Source organism: Drosophila obscura, unplaced genomic scaffold (assembly GCF_018151105.1).
Source record: "Drosophila obscura isolate BZ-5 IFL unplaced genomic scaffold, ASM1815110v1 contig_1, whole genome shotgun sequence".
Lineage (NCBI taxonomy): Eukaryota > Metazoa > Arthropoda > Insecta > Diptera > Drosophilidae > Drosophila > Drosophila obscura.
This window is the reverse complement of record NW_024542679.1, coordinates 6,068,430-6,090,236: the sequence shown is the minus strand read 5'-3', so window position 1 is coordinate 6,090,236 and position 21,807 is coordinate 6,068,430. Positions and strand designations below refer to the sequence as shown.

The 21,807-nt window shown below is 49.2% G+C and overlaps 2 protein-coding genes across 4 annotated transcripts; both read right to left on the bottom strand.

The window, feature by feature from the left end:
• Positions 1-536: 536 nt before the first annotated feature.
• LOC111067533 (folliculin-interacting protein 1) lies at positions 537-16,521 on the bottom strand. 2 transcript variants are annotated; one of them, XM_022356643.2, is made up of 7 exons: positions 15,253-16,521; positions 5,428-5,680; positions 4,269-5,345; positions 4,011-4,198; positions 1,725-3,945; positions 1,378-1,647; positions 537-1,306 (listed from the first exon to the last, which is right to left on the bottom strand). In XM_022356643.2, the coding sequence occupies exons 1-7, from the start codon at positions 15,531-15,533 to the stop codon at positions 1,100-1,102; spliced, it is 4,497 nt and encodes a 1,498-aa protein (XP_022212335.2). In that variant the 5' UTR covers positions 15,534-16,521; the 3' UTR covers positions 537-1,099. The 2 variants fall into 2 exon arrangements, with proteins under 2 accessions (XP_022212335.2, XP_022212336.2); XM_022356644.2 differs by lacking the exon at positions 15,253-16,521 and adding an exon at positions 6,883-6,923.
• An 830-nt stretch (positions 16,522-17,351) lies between these two features.
• On the bottom strand, positions 17,352-20,194 carry LOC111067511 (coiled-coil domain-containing protein 6). Of its 2 annotated transcripts, none has more exons than XM_022356607.2 (5): positions 19,908-20,194; positions 19,146-19,340; positions 18,986-19,076; positions 18,035-18,910; positions 17,352-17,968 (listed from the first exon to the last, which is right to left on the bottom strand). In XM_022356607.2, exons 2-5 carry the CDS (start codon positions 19,259-19,261, stop codon positions 17,486-17,488), a joined length of 1,566 nt encoding a protein of 521 aa, XP_022212299.2. In that variant the 5' UTR covers positions 19,262-19,340; positions 19,908-20,194; the 3' UTR covers positions 17,352-17,485. The 2 variants fall into 2 exon arrangements, with proteins under 2 accessions (XP_022212299.2, XP_022212300.2); XM_022356608.2 differs by having other exon boundaries at positions 19,146-19,280.
• Between the last annotated feature and the right edge of the window lie 1,613 nt (positions 20,195-21,807).

The window sequence follows — 21,807 nt, the reverse complement described above, 5'->3', positions numbered from 1 at the left end:
CCTACAGAAATTAATTATTTGCACAGGCAAAAGTTTGTGGTGCAATATCTCGGGCAATTATAGTCAGATCGGCGAAGGGCTAACTTGCCCAAAATCGCAAGGATCCAGACTGTCGAAATATGGGCCCAAAAATTTAAACAATATTTTTGCAAATATGGTTGGTAGGACTCTCTCGATCAGCAAAAAGCCAGATCGCTTCATAGGCGAGATATAGCGTACACCCCACCCACCATCGCAGCAAAAGAGCCATTCAAACAAGAGATTTCTTTCCAATATAAATGTCTGTATTTGTAGTTTTCAAAAATATATGTACACATACATACACACATCGATTTTCATTGCTTGCTTGCGTTTTGGTTAATTGCTGCGAATTGCATATTAAAAGACTAAAAACTTATGTAATTCAGTAGCTGCACTTCGTTCCGTTCCGTTCCGTTCTGTTCCGTGGCATATTGTAGCAGTTTACAAATAAATCTTACGATTATGTTATTGCTGTCATAAATTATTAAATCTAAATCAAACACTAAAGTGAGGGGGCACGGGTACGCGATATGTTTGATGTATTGGCGATCCAATCGATCCGATAGCCGCATGCTCTGGAGTGCTGCTAAGCCGAACGGCACACAATCAGACCAGACCCGCGACTAAATCTAAATCAAATAATTTACAATACTTCTTCTGTTCATGTGACCTGCGATGAGTGGATGTGATAAATTTAAATGAATGTCCCAGAGAGAGAGAGAGAGGACTGAATCGTGTGAGGGCTAACGGCTAAGAGGCTATCGGCTATGGCTAAGCTCTAGATTCATACACGTCTACATAAATATATCACAAAATCAGTGAAATGAAAATTCGCTGGAGTATTTGCTTTTGTTTTCGCTTTGGATGATGCATATGAGATGGATGCGACTCGTTGACTGCTCGTTGAGTCAATGAATGCAATGATTGGCAATGACTGGGCACATCTCCTATTCTCTTCCTCTTCCTCTTCCCCTTCTTATTGATATTGCTATTGCTATTCCTATCCTGTTCCTATCCTATCCTGTACTGTCCTTTCCTCGTCTCTTCTTTCCTTTCCTCAGCAGCGAATCTGTGTCTGTCATCTGAAGCTGATGCCGCACTTGCGACTTATCTTGGGCGTGTGTATGTAGGCAATCGACAGCAGCAGCGGCACATCGTTCTCGGAGAGCTGCAGCGGCGTGGTAATGTCACTCAGCCGACATGGATCCGTCTCCAGCAGAAAGGCGGCCAGTGTTTCCGACTGCAGATAGATTTCCTGAAGCTTCGACTCCAAAAACGACAGGCACTATGACATTGGAAACAATACAAAGATTACAACAGAGTTAGGCTGGGGAATGGGGATTTATATGTATCTACCTCATAGGCGGGTATGCCGCCAGCGTGCATGGCCTGAACAGTTTCCAGCATGCTCGAAACCAGCTGCGACATGCCCACGGGCGAGCTCTGGCCCCCCGCATAGGGAAACTGCTGGGCCTGCGACGAGATCAGGCGCACATCCCACTTGTCCATGTCCGCCACAATGGCAATGTTCTCCGCCGGCTGTGAGATGAGTGAGGCCGAGCGTGCGGCCAGTGCCAGGTCCTCGCGCAGATGCATTTCCCACTTGTTGGGCGGTGCACAGGTGCCCTGCGGAGATGAGAACAAAAACTGAGTTTAGAATTGCTACAATTGGTTACGTTTGGGGGGTGGATGGGGTGTCTCACCTGAAGTACCATGTCGGAAACATAGTGATCACTGACGCTCAGCATCAGCGAGGGAATGAAACCGGCTCGCAACTGATCGCCCGCCGGCTCATCGTCCTGCGGCAGCTCCTTGATGCCGGGTACGGGTAGCTTCAGCAGCTGCTGGGACACGTTCACTGCCGCACACTTGGCGGCCACCGACGAGATGGAGCTGCGGCCCGAGGGCACACGCTTGGGCTGCTGCTTCCGCGTGAATCCCGTCTGCGTTGCAGCCGCCGCCGGCTGTGGGGGTTCTGGTGCGGATTTGAGGGTGTCTATGGAGGCAGCAGAGTTCACCGACTGCAGGGTTCGGTTGCTCTGATTCTGATCGTAGCAGTGCATCTCGTCCGTCTCAAACTCCAGCTCGGTGGCATTCGAGGGCGTCTGATAGGTGGCCGAGGAGCTCATCATACCACCGCTGCTGCAGACAATGCATCGCTCGCTGCCCACCGCCTGCGTTGTGCTTGTACCGAAGCTGGCATTGGGTCCGATCGAGCTGCTGCTGGTGGCCAGCTCGGGATGCTGCTGGAGCGTCACGCTGCTGTCGCTCGACTTGAGGGCCGCCTCACTCGCCTCCAGCTTGGTGGCCTTGTCCATCAGCAGATCGTAGTTGTTGGACAGCACCAGGTTCTTGCTCTTCATGTAGTTGGTGGCTATCTGGGGATACTGCTCAAAGTTGAACTTCATTCCCGAGTGCTTCTTGGCCATGCTGGCCACGTCGTGGGTGCGCTGATGCTGGGCGCACAGCATGAGGCTGGCGGCTGGCTTTGGGTCGTCTGTGAGATCTTCGCTGCTCTTCTTCAGATTGATCAGCGGCTCGTTGTCGCCCAGCACAAAGACGACACCGTTGCCGTTGTCCGCGGCAGTCTGCCTGCAGATGCCGTGCTCCCGCTCGATCAGCTTGTGGCACTGATCAAAGTGGATCTGCTCCTCCAGGCTGACGTTCTCCTTGATGGGCTCAATGCCCCAGGTCATGCGATCGCTCTTCCCCATGCTGTTCTGCGTGATGAGGTCCGACAGCGACAGATGCGAGGCTCGCCTCTCGTGGGTGAGTGGCTCAAAGTCGCCCGCGTCCAGGGGTCCCCTCTTCTCAATCGCATCTGGATTTCCCTCGACAGAGTAGCTGCTGCAGCGCCGCTCCAGCTTGCGATTGATTATCTTAATGCCCTGCTGGAGCTTGGCCAGATCACTGAGGCTCAGACCCTCCTTCACACCCGCCGCCATGGGCACCATGTTCCAGAAAAAGTTCTTCTTGCGCCCAGCGGTGCTGGTGGTGATGGTGGCAGCTGTGGCTGGTGGCGTTTCTGCGGCATCATCGAACTCAATGGCCTCGATGGCCCCATCGTCGATGCTGCCGCCGCCAGTGCCCACAGAGCCCGATCCCGATCCATTGGACTCGTCCTCCATGCACAGCTCCACATTATCGGGCGTGGTGACTGTCAGACGTATCCGGCCATCCTTGCCGGTGCGAAAGTACTGCTGCGCCTGCCGTGCCAGCAGCGTCTTCTTGTCGATGCCCGTGTCCATCAGGTAGTTGCCAATACGCAGCTCCTGCTGCACGAAATGGGAGTCGCGGAAGGCCAGGACGGTGGGGATCTCGTTCTTCTTCAGCGTCTGCATGCCGTCTTGATCCGCCTGATCCTCCAGCCCCAGATCCCCATCGTCCTCGTTCTCGCAGCAGTTCAGCAGCTGCTCCCCTCCATCATCCACATCGTCCGCGATGGCGTTCAGGTTCTGTTTGCAGGTGGCCACCCTGCTCAGGCCGCCTGCACGTCGCAGCTGCGAGGGTGGACTCTTGTGCCGCTCCTGGCTCTGGTGGTGGCTCTGGCTCTGGCTAACCAGATCGTTGATCAGCTGCTTGTTAAAGTCCTCCCGCTTGGCCGTGCGCCGCACCTCGCTGCAGCGTATGAAGTACGTGAGCACATTGAGGAGCTTCTCCACCCACAGCTTCTCCGCTCCATAGATGATGGTGCGCACCAGCTTGGGCGGCACGCCAATGGCTCCATACAGATCCCCCAGCTGCGCCCACAGTGCGTTGTACGGATGCTTCTGGGCCACCTGCAGCAGCTTGGCCCGCTGCTCAATGGCTGCCGAGGATGCAGAGGCATCTGAGCGTCGGGAGCCCGAACTATTGAAGGCTGAAACGGTGGCCACCCAGCCCAGATGGTACGTCAGAATCCCCGTCAGCATGGTGCTAATGAAGCTGCAAAAAACGGAAGGGATTCGATTAGTACTGTCTCCGAAAAGGAGAGAGAGGAGGATTCTTACAAATTGGAATCCTTTGTGTCGGCAAAGGACAGCAAATCACAGAGTTCCTTGATGAAGCGCTCGGCCACCGTCTTGGAGTACTTGCTGCCGCTGGTGGTGATGCTCAGCCAGACGGGCGTCTTGATGCGTGGCGCCGTAAAGAGATCGTTGAACCACTGCTGTGTGTCCTGCCAGGCCTGGAACATGATCTGTGGGCAGGAGAAGGAGAAGGTTAGCTAAACGCATTTCAATGGACTCCAATCCAATGATGGTGTTTACCTGCAAAAAGTTCTTGTGATTGATGTACGCATGCTCTGTGCTGGCCCGCAGGCGACTCAGCATGGACTCGAGCAGGGCAATGTGCTCGCTGCAGAAGAGCTCCATCTCCTCCTCGAAGGACTCGCTCATGGTGATGCACACGGCCAGTCCCAGCTTGGCCCGACGCCGCAGATTGGCCTGGCGACGTCCCATCTCCGGATTGCTGCGCGACTCGTTGGCACAGTAACTGGCGCGCCTGTACTGCGGCGGACCCATGCCACCGCCCTCGCTGCCACCGCCACCGCCACCGCCATTGCCACCATTGCCGCCAGAACCCTGGCTAGAGGTGCCGCCATGGGGCAGCGTATAGTTGTCGCTGAGGAAGCCGATAAAGTCGTTCCTGGAATGCTCGTTCTCGAAGGAGGTGCGCAGATTGCGCGAGATTCGTCGCTGCAGGCAGCCGTCGCTGGCAAACTCCTCCAGGTGCGGGGAGCTGACCGAGAAGGCCGAATCCATGCTGAGCTTTCGCATGGCGTCCGACTGGTCGGACAGCACGCTGCCCAGGCTGCTGCGTGTGGAATACTGATACGACCACTGGTCCCCGCTCGAATAGGGGCCGCCTGCCCCACTGCCACTGCCACTGCCGCTCCCGCTGGCCGAGTATCCCGAATCCGTGGCATTGCTGTACGTCGAGGAGTAACGTGGTCCGCTCGAATCGCTCGAATGGACTGTGGACAGCGACTGCTGGTCGGGGGCGGGCACATCGAGGGGCGGCGTGAGGCTCATCTGGCGGCCAACGCTCACGCTGAAGGGCATGGAGAAGGAGTTCATGGAGAGGCCGTCCATGGAGCCGTGCTCGCTGCAGATGGAGCTGCGCGGCGTGGCCAGGCTGTTCATCGAGAGCGTCGAATAGGGCGAGTGGCCCGCACCGCCGATGCTGCTGCTGCTGGTGGGCGTCAGATACACCTGCGAGCACAGGATCCTCGCCGGTTCCGGCAGCCAGTGCACCTTGAGGGCGGTGCCACAAAAGGACATCGGCAGCGAGCCAAAGACCATCTCCCCCAGCGGCGTGATATCCGCACCAGAGGGACGATTGTGCTGGAATGGGATCCGCATTATGGTTGAGATTCTCTTGGCTGGAGTTCTGAGTGTGTGTGTGTGTGTGTGGGAGGGGACTCACCTTGTAGCCATACTCGGGGCACACGTCGATAAAGTTGCTGCCATTGCTGCTGGAATGTGCCTTGGCCTGGATCTTGCCGTTCTGCAGCGATGTGTACTTTTCATTCTTCACGAATTTCCCGCTGGCTGAGGTGGCGGAGGAGGACTCCTTGTGTGCCACCCTCTGCAGGGCATTGGAATCGAAGAGCAGGCGACGTGTGTCATCCTCTTTATAGAGCAGCACACGCACTTGGCTGCCCTCGAAGGGGAATCGACTGCAATGGGAGGGGAAATATGGATTTCGATTTAATTGAGGTGCAAAATATTTCCCTAAAAGTTACTCCAAATTATGCCAATCATGCGACCGGCGCATAAATTGGTTTACTATAGCTCTATCGATGACTCTGGGGGTGGGGCACTAGGAGCGCTATATCTTTATAATTGTGAGTCACACACAGACGGCTCTGGCTCTGATTGATTAGTTTTGGAAGCACCCCCTAGCGGACACTCTGTTGCTGCCAGCTGTTGAACATCCCCACCCCCCCTATAGACGCTTGGGTGTCGCAACGATGAGGTTTATTATAATGCGCACATCTTTGGATGCATCTCTCTCTCTCTCTCTCTTGTCTCTCTCTCTCCCTCTCTCTCTCTTGCTGTTGATTGTTCATTTCGATTAAATGGCAAATGCGACGATGCTCTATATATAGCGAGGCAACTTTTTTTTGGCACGTGACACGTGGATTACTCATGCCCCAATCCCGAAATGACACCCAAAGCGACTTCATTTTTATTCCGACAAATATATATAGAGCAAATCCTGTCTAGGATTGGGGTGAACTTGCAGCTGTTTACCCCCGCCCGCCCGCACCTGTGCAAGCAGCTGCTGCGCCTTCAACTGAATTTGAGCTGATTTATTTTTAGTGGGTTTATAAATGGCTTTGCCAAGTAGGAGGCGCCTCTGCCTCTCCAGAAATTAGCGCTATAATTAACAATTAGCTCAAAATGTCGATGATAGTTTCTCCGACAGTGGCTGGGGGGAGGGTTATGGTGCGCTAGGTGCTGGGAATTTGGGGCCCGAACTTATTTTAGAGCTTCATAAATGTTTTATAGCCCCACAGCCGATAAGATGAGACGATGGGGGCCAACGTTGGGCGTTGCTTTGGCTGGAAGCCGGCACGGCCCACCACCGTACGCACCGAGAGAGATTACCCATCCGAAGGGAACGCAACGAAAGGGAACGGATCGGTATATGGGTGGCACGGTAGTGTCCAACGGTGTCCGGCTGTGTCTGCGGCTGATTTTTGTGTTGGTTTGAAGTCACGAGTGGCGCGCCGGACTGGATATAAATTCCAAACTAAAACCCCTGTGGCTGTCGGGGTGTCGGCCTGTTTCTTTGAGGATTGGTGCCAATTAGGCTGCAGGCTACAGGCTACAGGCTGCTGCTCGCTGGCAGTCTGACTGTCTGGGGTGGGCTTACTTGTATTTGAAGGGCGGCGTAGGCATGCGGCAAGGAGTGATTACTGTTTCCCGTTACAGCTTCCGACTTGTAGCTTCAGTTGCGGATTGCCGACTACCGACTGTGATATCATCTACAGTTCAGTTCGGTGTTCACGGGTTAAGTTCTGTTCGGTTCGGTTCGGTTGTGTTCTGTTCTGTTCTGAACGGACGGACGGACGACACGTCGTTGATATCTTTATGGCTGCGATGCTAGTCAACAAATGAAGTTCAAGGCGTTTCGCCACAGCAGTGACAGTGACGGCAAACGGCTAACGGCGACGGGCTGGAATAGCGATGGCGACAACGTCTCGGACTCGGTAGTCGGATCGGGAATTGCGAATTCGTCAGAGGTCCCGTGCCGTAGCTCGTACGGGCAGAGCGGGCAGAGAGAGACAGAGAGAGAGAGAGAGTGATTACGGGGGCACTCGCATATGCATTATAATAAAACCTGCCCTACTCTGTCCCCGTGTACCCTGCCCAATCGATATACATACATACATATACCAGTAGACATAGACATAGACATAGAGATAGACACTACAAGCAACGATCCTAAACGAGGCGGGCTGCCTTCGTTGTTTAACCGACCGACCGTTGGATGGGGCATGGGGCATCCAATTTGGAGCGACGCTGCTGCCGCTGCTGCTGCTGCTGCTGCTCACATGACTCGCTCGTCCAGCTGGGTGCACACACGAATCGTATCGAATAAAATCCAATCCGTGAGCCGAACCGAACCCAACCGAACCGAAAACAGAGTCAAAGTCGAACGAGCATCATGTGCTCCGCTCCACCCAGTCGACTGGCCATTTGTTGCTTGTCAAAGACGGATGTGTTAATATTTTGTTTAACAAAAATAAAAATAAATACCAACAACACTAGGGGTGGGGAGGGGAGGGTAAACAAGGAGAAAGGAGCGCAAAAGACAGCGATGAATGACTTTTTGATGGATTCGTTGAGAGACAGAGCAGACAACACGTTGTGCCAGAAATTAATAACCACATTAGGTTGTTGTTTTATGCAGCACCTAGGCTGGGAGTCGAAGGCTCAGTACCCTTCTTTTACACTGCTGCCATTATTCATTGTTCTGACCTGGCCAAGAGCAAAGAAAATGCCAAGCAACAGACAAGAGAGAGATCTGCGCGTAAGCAATTATCGGACGTCCGCTAAGCAGAGACAGAAACAGAAACCGAAACAGAAACAGAAACTGAGGCCAGGCGGCAGGGCAGGCACTGTTTATTCTATTCTTTCATTGCTTTTATTTTCATTATTTCCTTTTGCTGGGGGCCGCCGACACCGACGCCACAGATGGGATGGGCCCCCAAGAGGGATCAGGGAGAGCAGCAGCAGCAGCGGCGGAGGCAGAGGCAACGCGGCATTCACTTGGATCACATGCTTTTTTTCAGCTACGCAAGCAAAAACAAAGCAAAAGCCAAAGCAAAAGCAAAAACAAAAACAAAAGCGAACCACCAGCCAAACGAAATTAAGCAAATACATGCAGACATCAAGTGTACACACATACATACATGCATACATAGGAGTACGTGCATAAACGTGTACATATTTACATGCATACATAATGAGTGAGTGCGAGAGTGTGGGGGCACTTGAAGCAAGGTGTTCTTGTACAAGGTGAACCATTCCCCCACTCCCACTCCCCCTCCACTGTTTCTTTGCTTGTACTACGCGGCAACGGGACCATCGCTTTCTTCAGAGCGCACTCTCTTGCCATGCCTCACCTTTCATCAATACACCTTGCACTTGCTCTCTCTCTTACGCCCTCTCTCTCTCGCTCCTTTTGGACTGTATTTTGATTGATTTGATCGCGTATATTTATAGAGCGGCGAGGGTGGTGGAGTGGGTTGGGTTGGGTTGGGTATTCGTGCGGGCCAAAGTGGCATTCGAGTGGGTGAGAATTGTTATCGGGCTTTACTTGGGATTATGCTTTGATTAGCCCTTAGATTTGCCCTGCCTCAAGAGAGACGCGACGCCAATGATTGATATGGGAAAACTATACCAAACCGGAACGGCAACGCAAACTGATACGAGAAATGTGTGCTTCAAACTTTTGCCCTGACACATCAATAGAGCTAGAGCACATGCGGGTACAGTTTAGCCTCTCTAAAGCGAATCATTTCGGAGAGTGCATATTTGCGAGTCTGCAAATTCGGCTTGCAGAAGCTCCTCTGTCTGTCTCGCACACGTGTCGTCGGCTACAACTCGTTTGAAGAGCGGGCGGGGAGAACTGACAATTATTATAATCAAATCAACAAACTGCTAATGACTTTACAGAGCGTGTCTGTCTCTGTCTCTGCTCTTCCTCTCTATCCTCCTCCTGGTCCGTCTTCCTCTGTCCTTTGCTCTATCTATCTGTCTGTCTGGTTGGTTGTCTGTCTGGCTGTCTGTCTGTCCATCTGTCTGTCTGTCTGTATGAGTGAGTGAAAGAGAGCGTGGCAAATAAAAGCACAGATTTCCAAAGCGACGACAACAAAGCACAGGCACAGTAAAGCAAAGCAAAGCAAAACCACAGCAGCAGCAGCAGCAGCCACAGCCACAGCACCAACAAAAGCAACAACCAGTTGCTCCATACAACAAGTCACATGACCCAACCCAACCCAACAACCACGATGGCGACGATGGCGACGTTTGGAGACTTTGGTGACGCTGGGAGACGTTGGCGGTGGCAGCGGCGACGACAACGACAAAGGAAATGGGGAGAATGACAAGGGGCGCAGCAGCTGACCAACAAATTGACTATCATTATCAACGGCCTATTATAAACAGTTATATATAGTAAGCGCACATATACTACATAAATAGAGTCTTATATTATATTATATTATATTCGTATTCGCTCAATTGTTGTCCAGTGTGCGAGCAAACGCAAACGCAAACGGCCTTCACCTTCACCCCGTGCCACCTGAGCAGGGGGAAGTGTGTGCAAATAATGAATGTCAAGTTCAAGGCAATTTCACAAAATCCGCTTCCTCCAGCTGGCGGGTGAGGGGAGGAGGCTATGGCGACAGGTAATGGCCAGAGCAACATAAGATATTTATCAGCCATGCAAACAGACGGACAAAATAAGAGTACGAGTACGAGTGCGGAGCAGCACACACCGTCCGTGTGTCGCTGCTCACAATACTAATGAGCAAATGACGACAAAAATATCGAGTGATTTTCATTGTCACTTGAGAGCAATGCAAACAGACCCCAGAGACCTCCACCTCACCTCACCAGACGACAACGACAACGACGACGATGACAACCGATCGAGGTCTGGAGGAGGGCGGCCCAATCAATCAATGAATGGCCCCAACAGAGGTGGAGGTAGGGGCAGGGGCAATGCTAAGTGTGGGCGTTCCGCAGAGCACTTGTGACACCTGGCAAACACAAACACACACACCAGCAGATAGTGACTCAAGTGCTGGGAGCCCCTGAAAGCAGGTGAGATCACAGACCATCACATCCATTTACTACGGGAATCATCTTTGGTACACACAGATGACGACATCTCAGTGGATCTTTTTGTGTTTCACCTTAATCCAACAATGTATCATCATCATCAGCAGCAGCAGCCAGCAGACAGCAGCAGCAGCAAATGAGTAGAAAATACAGAGAAACTTCCGTCATTTACAATTAAATATACAAATGTTAATGAAAAGATTACGCTACACGCTTGAGGGATCAATTAAAATGGTTTTCATTGAGCAAAGAGCAACGCAAAGAGCAAAGCAAAGAGCATTAAATGATTAATGAAACGAAGAGAACGAGCGAAAGCCCTTGAAGATAAAGCAGAATCCGAGTTCTTTGTTAGCTTTGACATTATAATATAAATGTATGTATATAGACCTCGTGATTTCTCGAGGTCTGCGAGTGAACTGCGATTACGGATCAGAATTTGTTGACCCCACAGAGTAGTGTGCGCTAGTAATATCTGAACGATCTGTTCAAAAGTGGCATTCGGAATTCGGAAACTTGTAGCCGGACATAACTCAACTGAATAATAATAATAATACTGGTACTGGCACTGGCACTGGTACTTCCAGCGCCATTTATTGTTTACAATTGTTCACTCATATCTCATAATTTTTCCATGAATGCCAAGTGCTGTTTTCGTCTTCGTTTTGGTATTGTATTACCTTTTCCAGCACAGCTCCGGGATTCGTTTGGAGCTAAGACAAAGGCAAATAAAATATTCACCCGATTCGTAAAGTTAATTTAAATAGAGCTTATGAATGGAACAGGGAGCCAAGCCATATGGCCAGATATTCGAAATTGGCTTAGCTCTCAGAGCTGGTTGGTTGGTTGGTTGATTGGGGGAGGGGGGCTTCTGTTAATAGATCTTTCGGCTTAATTTAGGGCTCCGGGCGAGCCTTGTGTACTTGCGGGTACTATCGGGGCGCTTACTTTGTTTGTTTGCTCATTATCAGGCGGCGGCGGCGGCGGCAGTAAAAATAAAGGTACGCCTATTTTGTTTTTTTCTTTTTTTTGTGTTTGTCAACCTGATAACCTGAGTGACAATAACGATGCGGCAGCACAAGCAGACAAACCAGCGCTATAGCTGGCGTCTTGCGCATGCGGAAGTACCCTATAGACCATAGAGATAGAGATACCCATTAATTAAATTCTCGTTCGTACAAGGAGACAAATAGCGAAGGTAAATGATTCGTTTGAGGCAGGCTTTCAGATTTAAGAATTATAATTATTATAACGTACGAATTGCTCATGATTATGCTAAACCAATATACTTTTCATTTACAGGGTACAAAACTGGATACGCGCCGACTGCGACGACTCACTCATATGACTTGGCAGACCACGCGACTTCACACATGAACCCAAGCCCCCCCTATACGCCCCGCCATACACTCGTACCTCCCCCTCAATTTGTTGCCATTTAAATGTGCTGATTTCTGTTTACCCTCCCACTCACCCAACAGCAGATGGGCATGCACATACATACATGTGTGAGTGTGTGTTTTTTTACGAGTGTACGACTAGTGTGACTTCTCTTTATTCATGGGATATAGTAATCACATTCATATGCATAACTCAATGATTATGGCACGAGGCAGGGGATGAGACTATTTTTGGATACATTTATTTGGCCAGACAAGATGGCACCACATCCATACATACATACATAGATCGTACGATCGTTACGATTCATGTAAGTTCGATGGTTCACACCTGTGCCGAGGCACCAAAGGCACAACAATAACGATCATTCCCCCCCGTATATCAGCCGCGACAATCCACACTCCACGCCACTTTACAGTGGAGAGCGCCGTTTTGATTGATGTCTGGTGTCTGGGGCAGTGTTTGGCCAAACAATTTGCGGGCACTTATCGAGCACTATTAATGAATTTCTAATTTACGACTCATTTGGCATCACACTAAGCCGGCGAAAAGGCTCTAAGTGGAATCATCCATAATGCTTCATTCAGACATTTGGTCTGTCGTTCGTTCGGTCGGTCGGTCGGTCAGTGGTCAGTCAGTGGCAGTCAGTGGACAATTGGTGAAAGAGATTGATATGTGATTTGTGGAGCTATCAGCGCTTTGTTCACTTTATTTGATCGCCACTCAGGGTGGATGGGGTTTATCTTTTATAGGGCTTCACACGTGCCTGAAGCTGCCATCGGATTTTTGTTGGCAATCTGTTGGCACAAAGTTTTCCACCCTTGGTGCTAATTCCCCTTCGAAGATCGAATTCATGCGAAAGCCAGACCGCCGCTCGTGCTAACCTGCCACATATCTCGCAAGCAGTTGGCGGGCGATTCGCGATTTCGATCTGCGATTTGCGGGGTGTATGAAATCACAGGTTGTATATGGGAGGTAGAGGTGTGCTGTTCGGCTGCTCCGGCGATATGGTCTTTTTGCGTGAAATCCCCGAACTTATCGGGAATTAATACCAGCCCGCTAATAACTGCTATATATTTATTCATGTACAAGTATGTACATATATAAATATATATTTTTGGACGGACCATACGTTACCTGTGTGTGGATGGATATCAGGGGAATGACTTGCGAATTGGGTTAAGGAATTTTCGAATGCGCCTTGCCTTCTTCTGAAGCACATGATGCCCCCCTGCCACCATCTGGTTTTTTTGTTGTTTTTTTTTTGGTTTTTTTTTTGCTACCCATATATCGAAAATTTAATAAAATTTTTGTATGGCTCTCTTGTCATGTGACCAACTGGCTAGCAAATGTCTAAACATGGTCACAACCTGGTGGTGCTGTTGTTCAAATGATTCACGGCGACATTTGGTTGATTCACTTCAGGTGTCCAGACCTTGGGAACGTATGGAACGTATGGGGTATGAGCACATCCACACAGTATCTTATAGAAATTTCCAGAATTTCACAATGTTGGATTTTCTTCGAGTGTGGGTGTGTTCTCTCTCTCTGTCTCTCTCCTTTATTCTTAGACGAAAAGTATTTATAAACTACTTCTTTTGGCCAACACTCACAAAACACACACAGACCAAGCAAAAATATGAACGATAAGTGGGGGTTCAGGCGGTTTTTAGTCATCTGTCATGGAAAATTACCCCAGAAGGGGGGGAAGCGGCTGCTAAACAGTAACAGTAAATAATGCCAAGTGGAGTTAATTTTTTATTAATAATCGTTTTATGTGTGTGTAAGCGTTTATTTAGTTTACAGCGGGCCCAAAAACCTGACCTACTACAAAGATAGCGGCCCACAGGGAGGTGGGGAGCGAATGAGAGAGAGTGGGAGGGTGTGAGGCGTGGGAGTTGGTCCGGGGCCAGCTGTCAACACTTTACGGTTTACGGGGTATTTTTTTCTGCCGTATTTTTTTAAGTGTTCAAAGTGCAAAAACCCCGCGCTTAATTAGCAGAGCGAAAAAGTTTCTATCACGTGATGGCGCGCTCGAATGCTGCCTGGCACATAAAAGCATGGACAGGCGCGGCCATAAAAGTATATACACCCAGCGGGTATTGGTCAATAGCCACTCGAATCTGACAATTTCACCATTACCCTATATATACATATATACTATATACAGATATTTTTTGGAGCTGTTGTTGCCCACTGCCAGCCGTTTGCCGTCGTGTTATCGGTCAGACCCATTAAAGGGGGCGCTAATCAAGTCCATCGAAAGATTACGGCCGAACAAAAAATGTAGGGGACAGCATTTCGTATGCAAATGCAGTGCACCCACTCTAGTGCCCACCACTGTTCGATACAGTTAGAGTTCCGTTCCCAATCAGAGCAGCCCACCCACACACACACACCACCCCCCTGTGCACATCTCGAGCGCACGAGTGTCAAAAATCAACATGGTAAAGTCAGCATAAATAATAATGAAATGAATTAACGGCAGACCGCAAGAGACAATACAGAGAGAGCGAAAGGGACAGAGCAGCAGAAACAGCTAGAGCGACAGAGAAAGAGAAGCAAAAACAATGTGTATGACATAATAATCACGAGAGCAGGCCGCGAGCGCCGATTAGCAAGTCATGTGATTCGCTTTTATTTACATTTGCGCCTGACGTTGCCGCCGCCGCCCGCTACTGCTCCCCGCTCACCTATCAGCGTACGCCCACAGACCACAGACCAAGCAGAGTGAGCAAGAGAGAATCAGATAGTGAGGTAGAGAGAGAAGGCGCGCACGAGGCGATAACGAAAAGTGTGAGAGAGAGAGAGAGAAAGAGTAAAATAAAACGAAGGGGGCACAGTTGTTTGTGCACGCAGCTCATTCGGGGGCGGGGGAATAGAACATAACATAGCTATCAGTGTGGTTGGTGTTGTTGCTGCCATGACTACCCAATGCACTGCTGGGGGTGGCGTATAAGCCTAGGCTTGCAGTGCGGAGCTTTCCTGATGGATATACAGTAGCTTCGATAGATATTGAACCAATTACCGGGAATACCTTTTTTTTTGGGTAAAGACCAACCTTATCACACTTAGAACACGTTCACTGTATCAATATCAATGCTGTGGTTGCGGCTGCCTACGTGACGATCTCCAATGCACAACGAACATGTTTGTTGGGTTATCGGCCCCGTTTACGCTTTGCCAATTTGCGTACAAAGGGAAGAGGAAGCAACGAATGCAGGTACGGGGAACGGAGCAAGAGAGGAAAGCGTGAAACGCATCATGAGAACGCCCATGTATGTGTGTGTGTGTGTATATTTGCAGCTGTCGTGTGATGACTGCGGCTGCACCTTTTGTTGTTCGCATTTTATCGACAACAAACTCTATGTAATACCGGGTGTTAGGTATGACACACAAACACACACACGGTCCTAAAACCATTTTGGCGTGTGGGTTGTTTGTGTGCATGCAAAGGTGGGGAGGTACATAGGATAGGCAGATAAACACTTACCTTAGATAATTTCGCGAAGTTTGTTTTGTAGCTTTTGCGGACGACGAACTATTGCCGCTGCCAGCAGAGGCAGAGGCATGTGCGGAGGCGGGGGAGGCGTGAGTTGTACGTGACGCCGACGCTGCCGGTAATGATGTTGTTGTTTGGCTATTAATTAGCGCTGCTGCGGTTTGTTGGGACGCGGACGCCGCGTGCGTGGGTGCCGCGGCTGCCGCTACCGTTGATGGGGTTGCTGCTGCTGCTGGTGCCGACGGAAAGAACAGTTTATTCAATAAGGCCATAATAACATACAGTGTGCGCAATCATTTAATAAACACATCTGGCCAATATCCTAACAACAATTTATTGGAAATCACTGTAAATCTTTTCACACACACACACGCACAGAGAGGCACTTTTTCACTCTTTCCTTGGAATGTGTCGGGTGCCGTTAGTTTTTCCAACACGCGCGCGATAGAGACGGAGAGAGAGCGCTAGAGAAAATGATGCCTTGGCTGCCACAATTAAACTTTCGCTTTGCACTTTTCTTTGCATCTCTTTTACACTGCATACACATGTGTATGTATGTCTTGCTGTTGATGCTGCTTCTTCTCTTTCTTTTGCCAAATGATCTCTTCCTGTAGTTGCCGAGTATTCACAGACACAAACACACACTTGGTTATTTATTTGATTGAATGAATATTGCTATTTTTGCTTTGCGTTGCTTTTGCACTCTTTCTGAGCGGCGGAAATCGCTGCTCCACAGGTCTTTACCGTTCCACGCCGAAAAGATCAGTGAGACCCCAAACAACGATCAGTGAGGCCCCAACGTTGGCGTCCGCTTTAAAAAGTTTGCAAGAGGCGCGTCGGTGTCGTTGTCAGAGCGCGTATGCATATGTGTGTGAGAGCGCAGACAGAGAGCCATTGCGATGTGTGTGTGAGAATAACAGTTGCTGCAGCCGCTGGCGGGGGCTACTAAAACTAGCAAGATTTCCCTTTCCCTCCTGCTGACCATCGTCTTGGCTTCTTTCCATGTTGCTGACGCTGAAGCAGCTTTGGCCAATACACAATTTTGTGTGGTTTTGTTTGTTCCTAATCATTTCGCACCCCCTCCAAGCGTCATTTCACACTTTTAGATATTTGGTTGCCTAACACGAAACAAGGCATTGCTTTTTATCACCAATTGCAGCTAAACACTTTGTGGTGGACGTTGTCTATCTATTTAAGACTGTCACAGTTTGTTTATACGCTAAAAATTTCGCTAATTTTATGTTTATTTACAGTCAGTGCAGTGTGACCGCGGATTTGCTGATAAAATATACCGTCTTTGGACCCTTTGGAAATATACCGTAAAGTATATACATATATGTTCACTGTTCACAGTCCCAAAACAACGCATTTTGCAACGTGAAGTTGGCTGCTGTGTATTATCGATTTTCGATACAAAACGTTGCTGTTCCTTTGAATATATTTCATCAAATTTGAACTCAATTTTTAAATATACGTACATATAGAGTGAGAATTAACTTTTAATTGTTGAACTTTATTTGTTGTTGGCTTACAATATACATAATTCAAAATGTTTTAGGCCCACATGCGAATGAAATGTGGGAAATTGGTTTTACATGAATAGAATTCACCATTTTTATAAATTCTTACAATTTTCTCTTCACTTAACCTTAACTGGAACCGAGAGCGAAAGTAGAAAAACATTCAATTTCTTAAACAGTAGCGTGTATTGTTGTTGTTTTAGTTAAATATTCGTATGCGTGTGTGTGGGTTTGTGTGTATGTTCTGCCTAGGAATTTCGATATTATTATTAACTTTTTGAGAGAGATTTTGATCAAATAGTAGAACATACAGATATACATATTAACCATATACACATGCATATATATATATATAATAACATATATGTATGCGCATATATATATATAGTAGTTGAGGCGACTTGGCGTCGCTCCACGGGGGTGGCAGGAGGAGGAGGAGGAGTAGGAGTAGGTGGCTTACAATGTAGGGATTTTCCTTTCGTTTCAATTTCATTTCATAATTGGGGGCGTTTTTCTTTAGTTTTCTTTTCACTTTCGTTAAACTGGTTGCATGCATGCGTGCGTGTGTGTGTGTGTGAGCGAATATATATATTTGTGTGTGTGTTTGTGTGTTGTGTGAGAGAGAAGGGGGGGAAAATAAGTCATGACAATAATTGGAGCAAAACGGGTGCAGAGGAGAGCAATCCAAATCCCGTCTGCTGCTCCTACTCCTTGTATGTGGAAGTGTCCATGGGGCTGGCCGGCTGGATGAAGGCCGTGGCCGAAGCACTGGGCTGGTTGGTGGGCGTAAAGGCCGACAGCGAGGAGTTGCTGCTGCTGTTGACCAGATTGCCGCCGGACGAGTTGTTCAAGCTGATGTTCATCAAATTGGACGACGAGGACGAGGCACTGGACGCACCGCCCACGCCCACGCCCAGCTGGTTGTTCAACGAGAGCAGTCCCCCGCCACCAGCCAGGAAGGTAGAGCTGCCACCGCCGACGCCGCCACCCGATGGCTGGGCGCCCAAACTTAATCGTTCGCTGTTCGAGAGAAAGCCGCCAGCAGCATTCCCCCCGGCCGATGCATTGGGCCCCAGCATGCCAATCAGGGGATTTGTGGTGGTCAGCACATTGGGTGCGGAAGTGTTCAGGCCCAGCATGGGCGTTGGCAGTGCTGGCTTGATGAAGCGCTCGCTGGCCCTACGATTCTGCCAATGGGAAAAAGAGTCAGAGAATGTCCCCAAAAAGGAACGCTGCGATCGTGCTCCACTTACCACTAGTTGGCCGCAGGCATAGCAACGGTTCTGGCCCGCTGTGCCCGGACTGAGGGGACGACTGCTCGACGGGCTGTGGGAGACGGGACTGCTGATGGTGCGCTGTCGCTGGGCGTTCACCGCCGAGGCCGCAGAGTTGCCGGCCATCAGGCTCTCGTTGTAGAAGCGCTCCTCATCCATTTCGAGCGACGACTCGGACTCGGAGAGATGCCGACAGAGGGCCTCACGGCGCTCCACTTCCTGCTTGAGCTTGCGCTGGAGACGGGCGTTCTCCTCGCGTATGGACTTCTCCTCCTGTGCGAATTGTTGCATTTTGATTGTGGTCTCCTTCTGGGCGGCAGCGAAATTGGCGCGCAGACGCAACACCTCCGAGCGCAGCGCCTGTATGTGGGAGCTCAGATGGGTGGCGGTGTCCCCGCCATTGGCATTGATGGTGATATCACGTGGTGTGGTCGGATCGGACACCGGCTGATCGAGCTTGATCTGCAGCGAACGCTTCTCCGTCTCCAGCTTGTCCATGCGCTTCCACAGCTTATTGACCAGCGCCTCCTGCTCCTGCTCGAGTGTGTTCTCCAGCTCGACCATTTCGCGGCGCAGCTGCTCGAGATTGGTCTGCTTGTTGTCCGTCTCCGCTTGCAGCTTCTCGATCTTGCGCATCAGCTTATTCACGAGGCACTCCTGCTCCTGCTCCAGGGTCTGCTCCAGCTTGCACTTCTCCTGGCGCAGCTGGTCCAGTTTGCGCGACAGATCGTTGGTGAGGCACTCCTCCTCGCGCTCATAGTGATGGGCGAGCGTCTCCTTTTCCTTCTTCAGAGCTTGGATCTTCTTCAGCAGCGTGTTTGAGATGTACTCCTCCTCCTGCTCGGCTTTGGCTTGCTGCAGGACACAGGACACAAGTGGACAAATATTAGCAATTAATGGTATGGTGGTATATACTGGTTGGATACTCACAATTATGACCGAGGCTTGCTTCAGGCATCGATTCTCCTCCTGCACCACTTTGCACTTGGTCTTGAACGTGTCCAGTTCCGCTTTCAGCACTCTGGAAACCAAAAGGTGGCACATCAGTAATCTAAACGGACTGCGGGCAGGGCAGGGCATGTCTACTCACTTGTTCTGTTGGGTGAGCGACTCGATGCGCTTCTGTAGCTGCTCCCGCGACACTGGGCTGGGCGGCAGCATGGTGCCGCCATCCAGCGAGCTCTCCGACTCACAAGGACTCTCCATAGCTGCAATAAATAGAGAACTGGCCAGCCCAGAGGCCAGCACTGACGTCAGAAGAGGTGGCGCTGGTGGTGGTGTTTGGCTAGCGTTCGAAACTCATTAAAAAATTAAGCATATGCAATTACAAGAAATAATATATGCGTTTATTCAGTTCTGCTTCTTTTTGCTATATATTTCGCTTTTGTTCTTTATTCTCCTTCGTCGTCGCTCGTTGTGGTCGTTGTGGGGGCAAAACAAAGAACTCGGGGACGACGCTGCCACTGCCACTGACACTGCTGCTGCCACTGCTGCTGCTGGCTGCAGATGCATCTGGCTGTGTGTTGGCCCTGATCGAAATTGTTTAACCTTCAGTTGTGATTTGTGCATCTGCTGTGCGGATTTGCTGCCTCTCCTGGTGCAAAATTTCGGAAATCGATAGAAGGGCAAGGTCAGGCCACAGTTCAGGGCAGCAGTTGCCAGACGAGGCGAGACTCTGTGGCAGCATGTGGGGCACACCCCCCAACTACTACTCCCCATAATCTATGCGACGCCGGCAGCAAAAAGGGAGAAAAACGCAAAAAGATCCCTACCCCCTCCCTATCTACTACATATTGGATCGCTCGGGTCGAGGGGGGGGTCTATATTTGTTCATGCGTTGTGTTTTTATTACCTGGCTTTTGTTGGGCGCTGCTGGTGACGCCGCTGCTTTGCTTTGCCTTAAAAGACTTTGCCGTCTTTGCGCCCCTCCTCCTGTTTCCACTTATGCTACTGCTGCTGCCTCACGGTGTTGCCTGCGATTCGTGGTGCCCAGGCGTTCTTGCGGCTTTCACTGGCTGCACAAACTAATTTGCACCTTTCCTCTGCACGGAATAGGAGCCGCGCTTATCGACAGGTGGCATTTAATTTTTACAATGAACAATCTTTTTTTTTTGTGAGAAAACAACATAAAACGAATGTGACGTCGTGTGGCGTTGCCAGACTCGTGCAATTCGTAGTTGCTGCGGGGTGCCATACCATGATATTTTGTGACAATATATTCCTCGATTTTGATATTCCGTTTAATATTACTAGCTAGTTGGCCCTCTCAGCCCTAAACAAATAATTTTATGCAATTCATCAATAAATTTTGTTTAGGATTGGCTAGTTTTCAGAACTATTTTTAATGGGATTGTTTGGATAATAGGGTTCAAACAAAAACGGCCAAAGCATAAAACGTAAATGTTGACTAAATGTGACGTCAGTGTTGCTGGTCAACCAAGTTTCTTCTATGCGTAAGGACTTTTGTATACCGTATATCCTTCCTTATTAATGTTAAATTTGTTGTTCCCAGTTCCATTGAGACATTAATAATGATTTTGTCTTAGATTGACATGTTTTTTACCCATTAATGCATTATCCCGGTTCTGATACCTATTATTGATACCCGTGAGCTGCTTTCGTTAATAACTTTAAAAACAGAGACTGAGTAGTTTCTGTATTAATTGGAGCACGAAATTACCAACAATATCTTTATTCTATAATATCCATTTTCCCAAGGTATGCAGATTGTTGCTCATTCCGATCCAAGGTTGCAGAACAATGCTGCAAATTCATTTCCACATGCTGCTGAATTTTTTCCCATACAAATCAAATGTATCTTACGGAAACGCGTATGGAATGACGCAACAATGAATCTTCATTCCATACGCGTTCCCGTAAGATACATGCTGCTCACACCACGAAAAGTCACCACGAAAGCGCTCTCTTCACCTCTGAAAAGAGAGCAAATTTTGAAACGCTCTCCGGACTCATTTCCGCCGCAAGGATAAGGAAGTCACAAAATCCAGAGCGTTCAAGAAATATACCCACCTCACCACATAACTCACCGTGCTGGATTTTGTGCTTTCGCGCAAACATGGTATATTTATTCCATCGCGGCTAGGGTGAGGTCCTTACGAGGCCCTTAAAAAAAGTTTGGCCGTCTTAATACTGGGGCCATACCTTGCCATGACCCAGTCGAAAGAGAGCACTCAAAACGCTCTCCGGACTCATTTCTGTGTTTAATTGTGAGCCACTATCGATAGTATCGATATTTTGATACGTTTTGTGGCGCTGCCAGACTCGTGCAATTCGTAGTTGCGGGCTGACACCATGATATTTTGCTACCCGTTTCATTACCGATTCGCTTTGAACCGATCTGGCAGTCCTAAAAACAAAAGTAGGTAAAAAATAAGAAGATAAATTTTCCGCAAATAGGAAGAAGAAGAGCCTCTGTGCAAAGCAGAATGTGACCTTATACGTGACATATATGGACGTATATATGGAACTGCCAACTTGTTTTTGTGAATTGTGAATGTAAATCGTGACTGAGAATTTCCTGTGATTCATGTGATTTTTGTTTTTATATTTGATTTAGGTCTACAGACAAATTAATTCATGTCAATCTAAGAAAAATTCACTGTTGTTTCTAAGCAGCTTGCAACAACAACTATAACATTAATTAAAGGAAATAGGGTATACAAAAGCCCATACGCTGGTTGACAAGGCGGCAATGACGTCACATTTCGTACACACTTACGTTTTATGCTTTG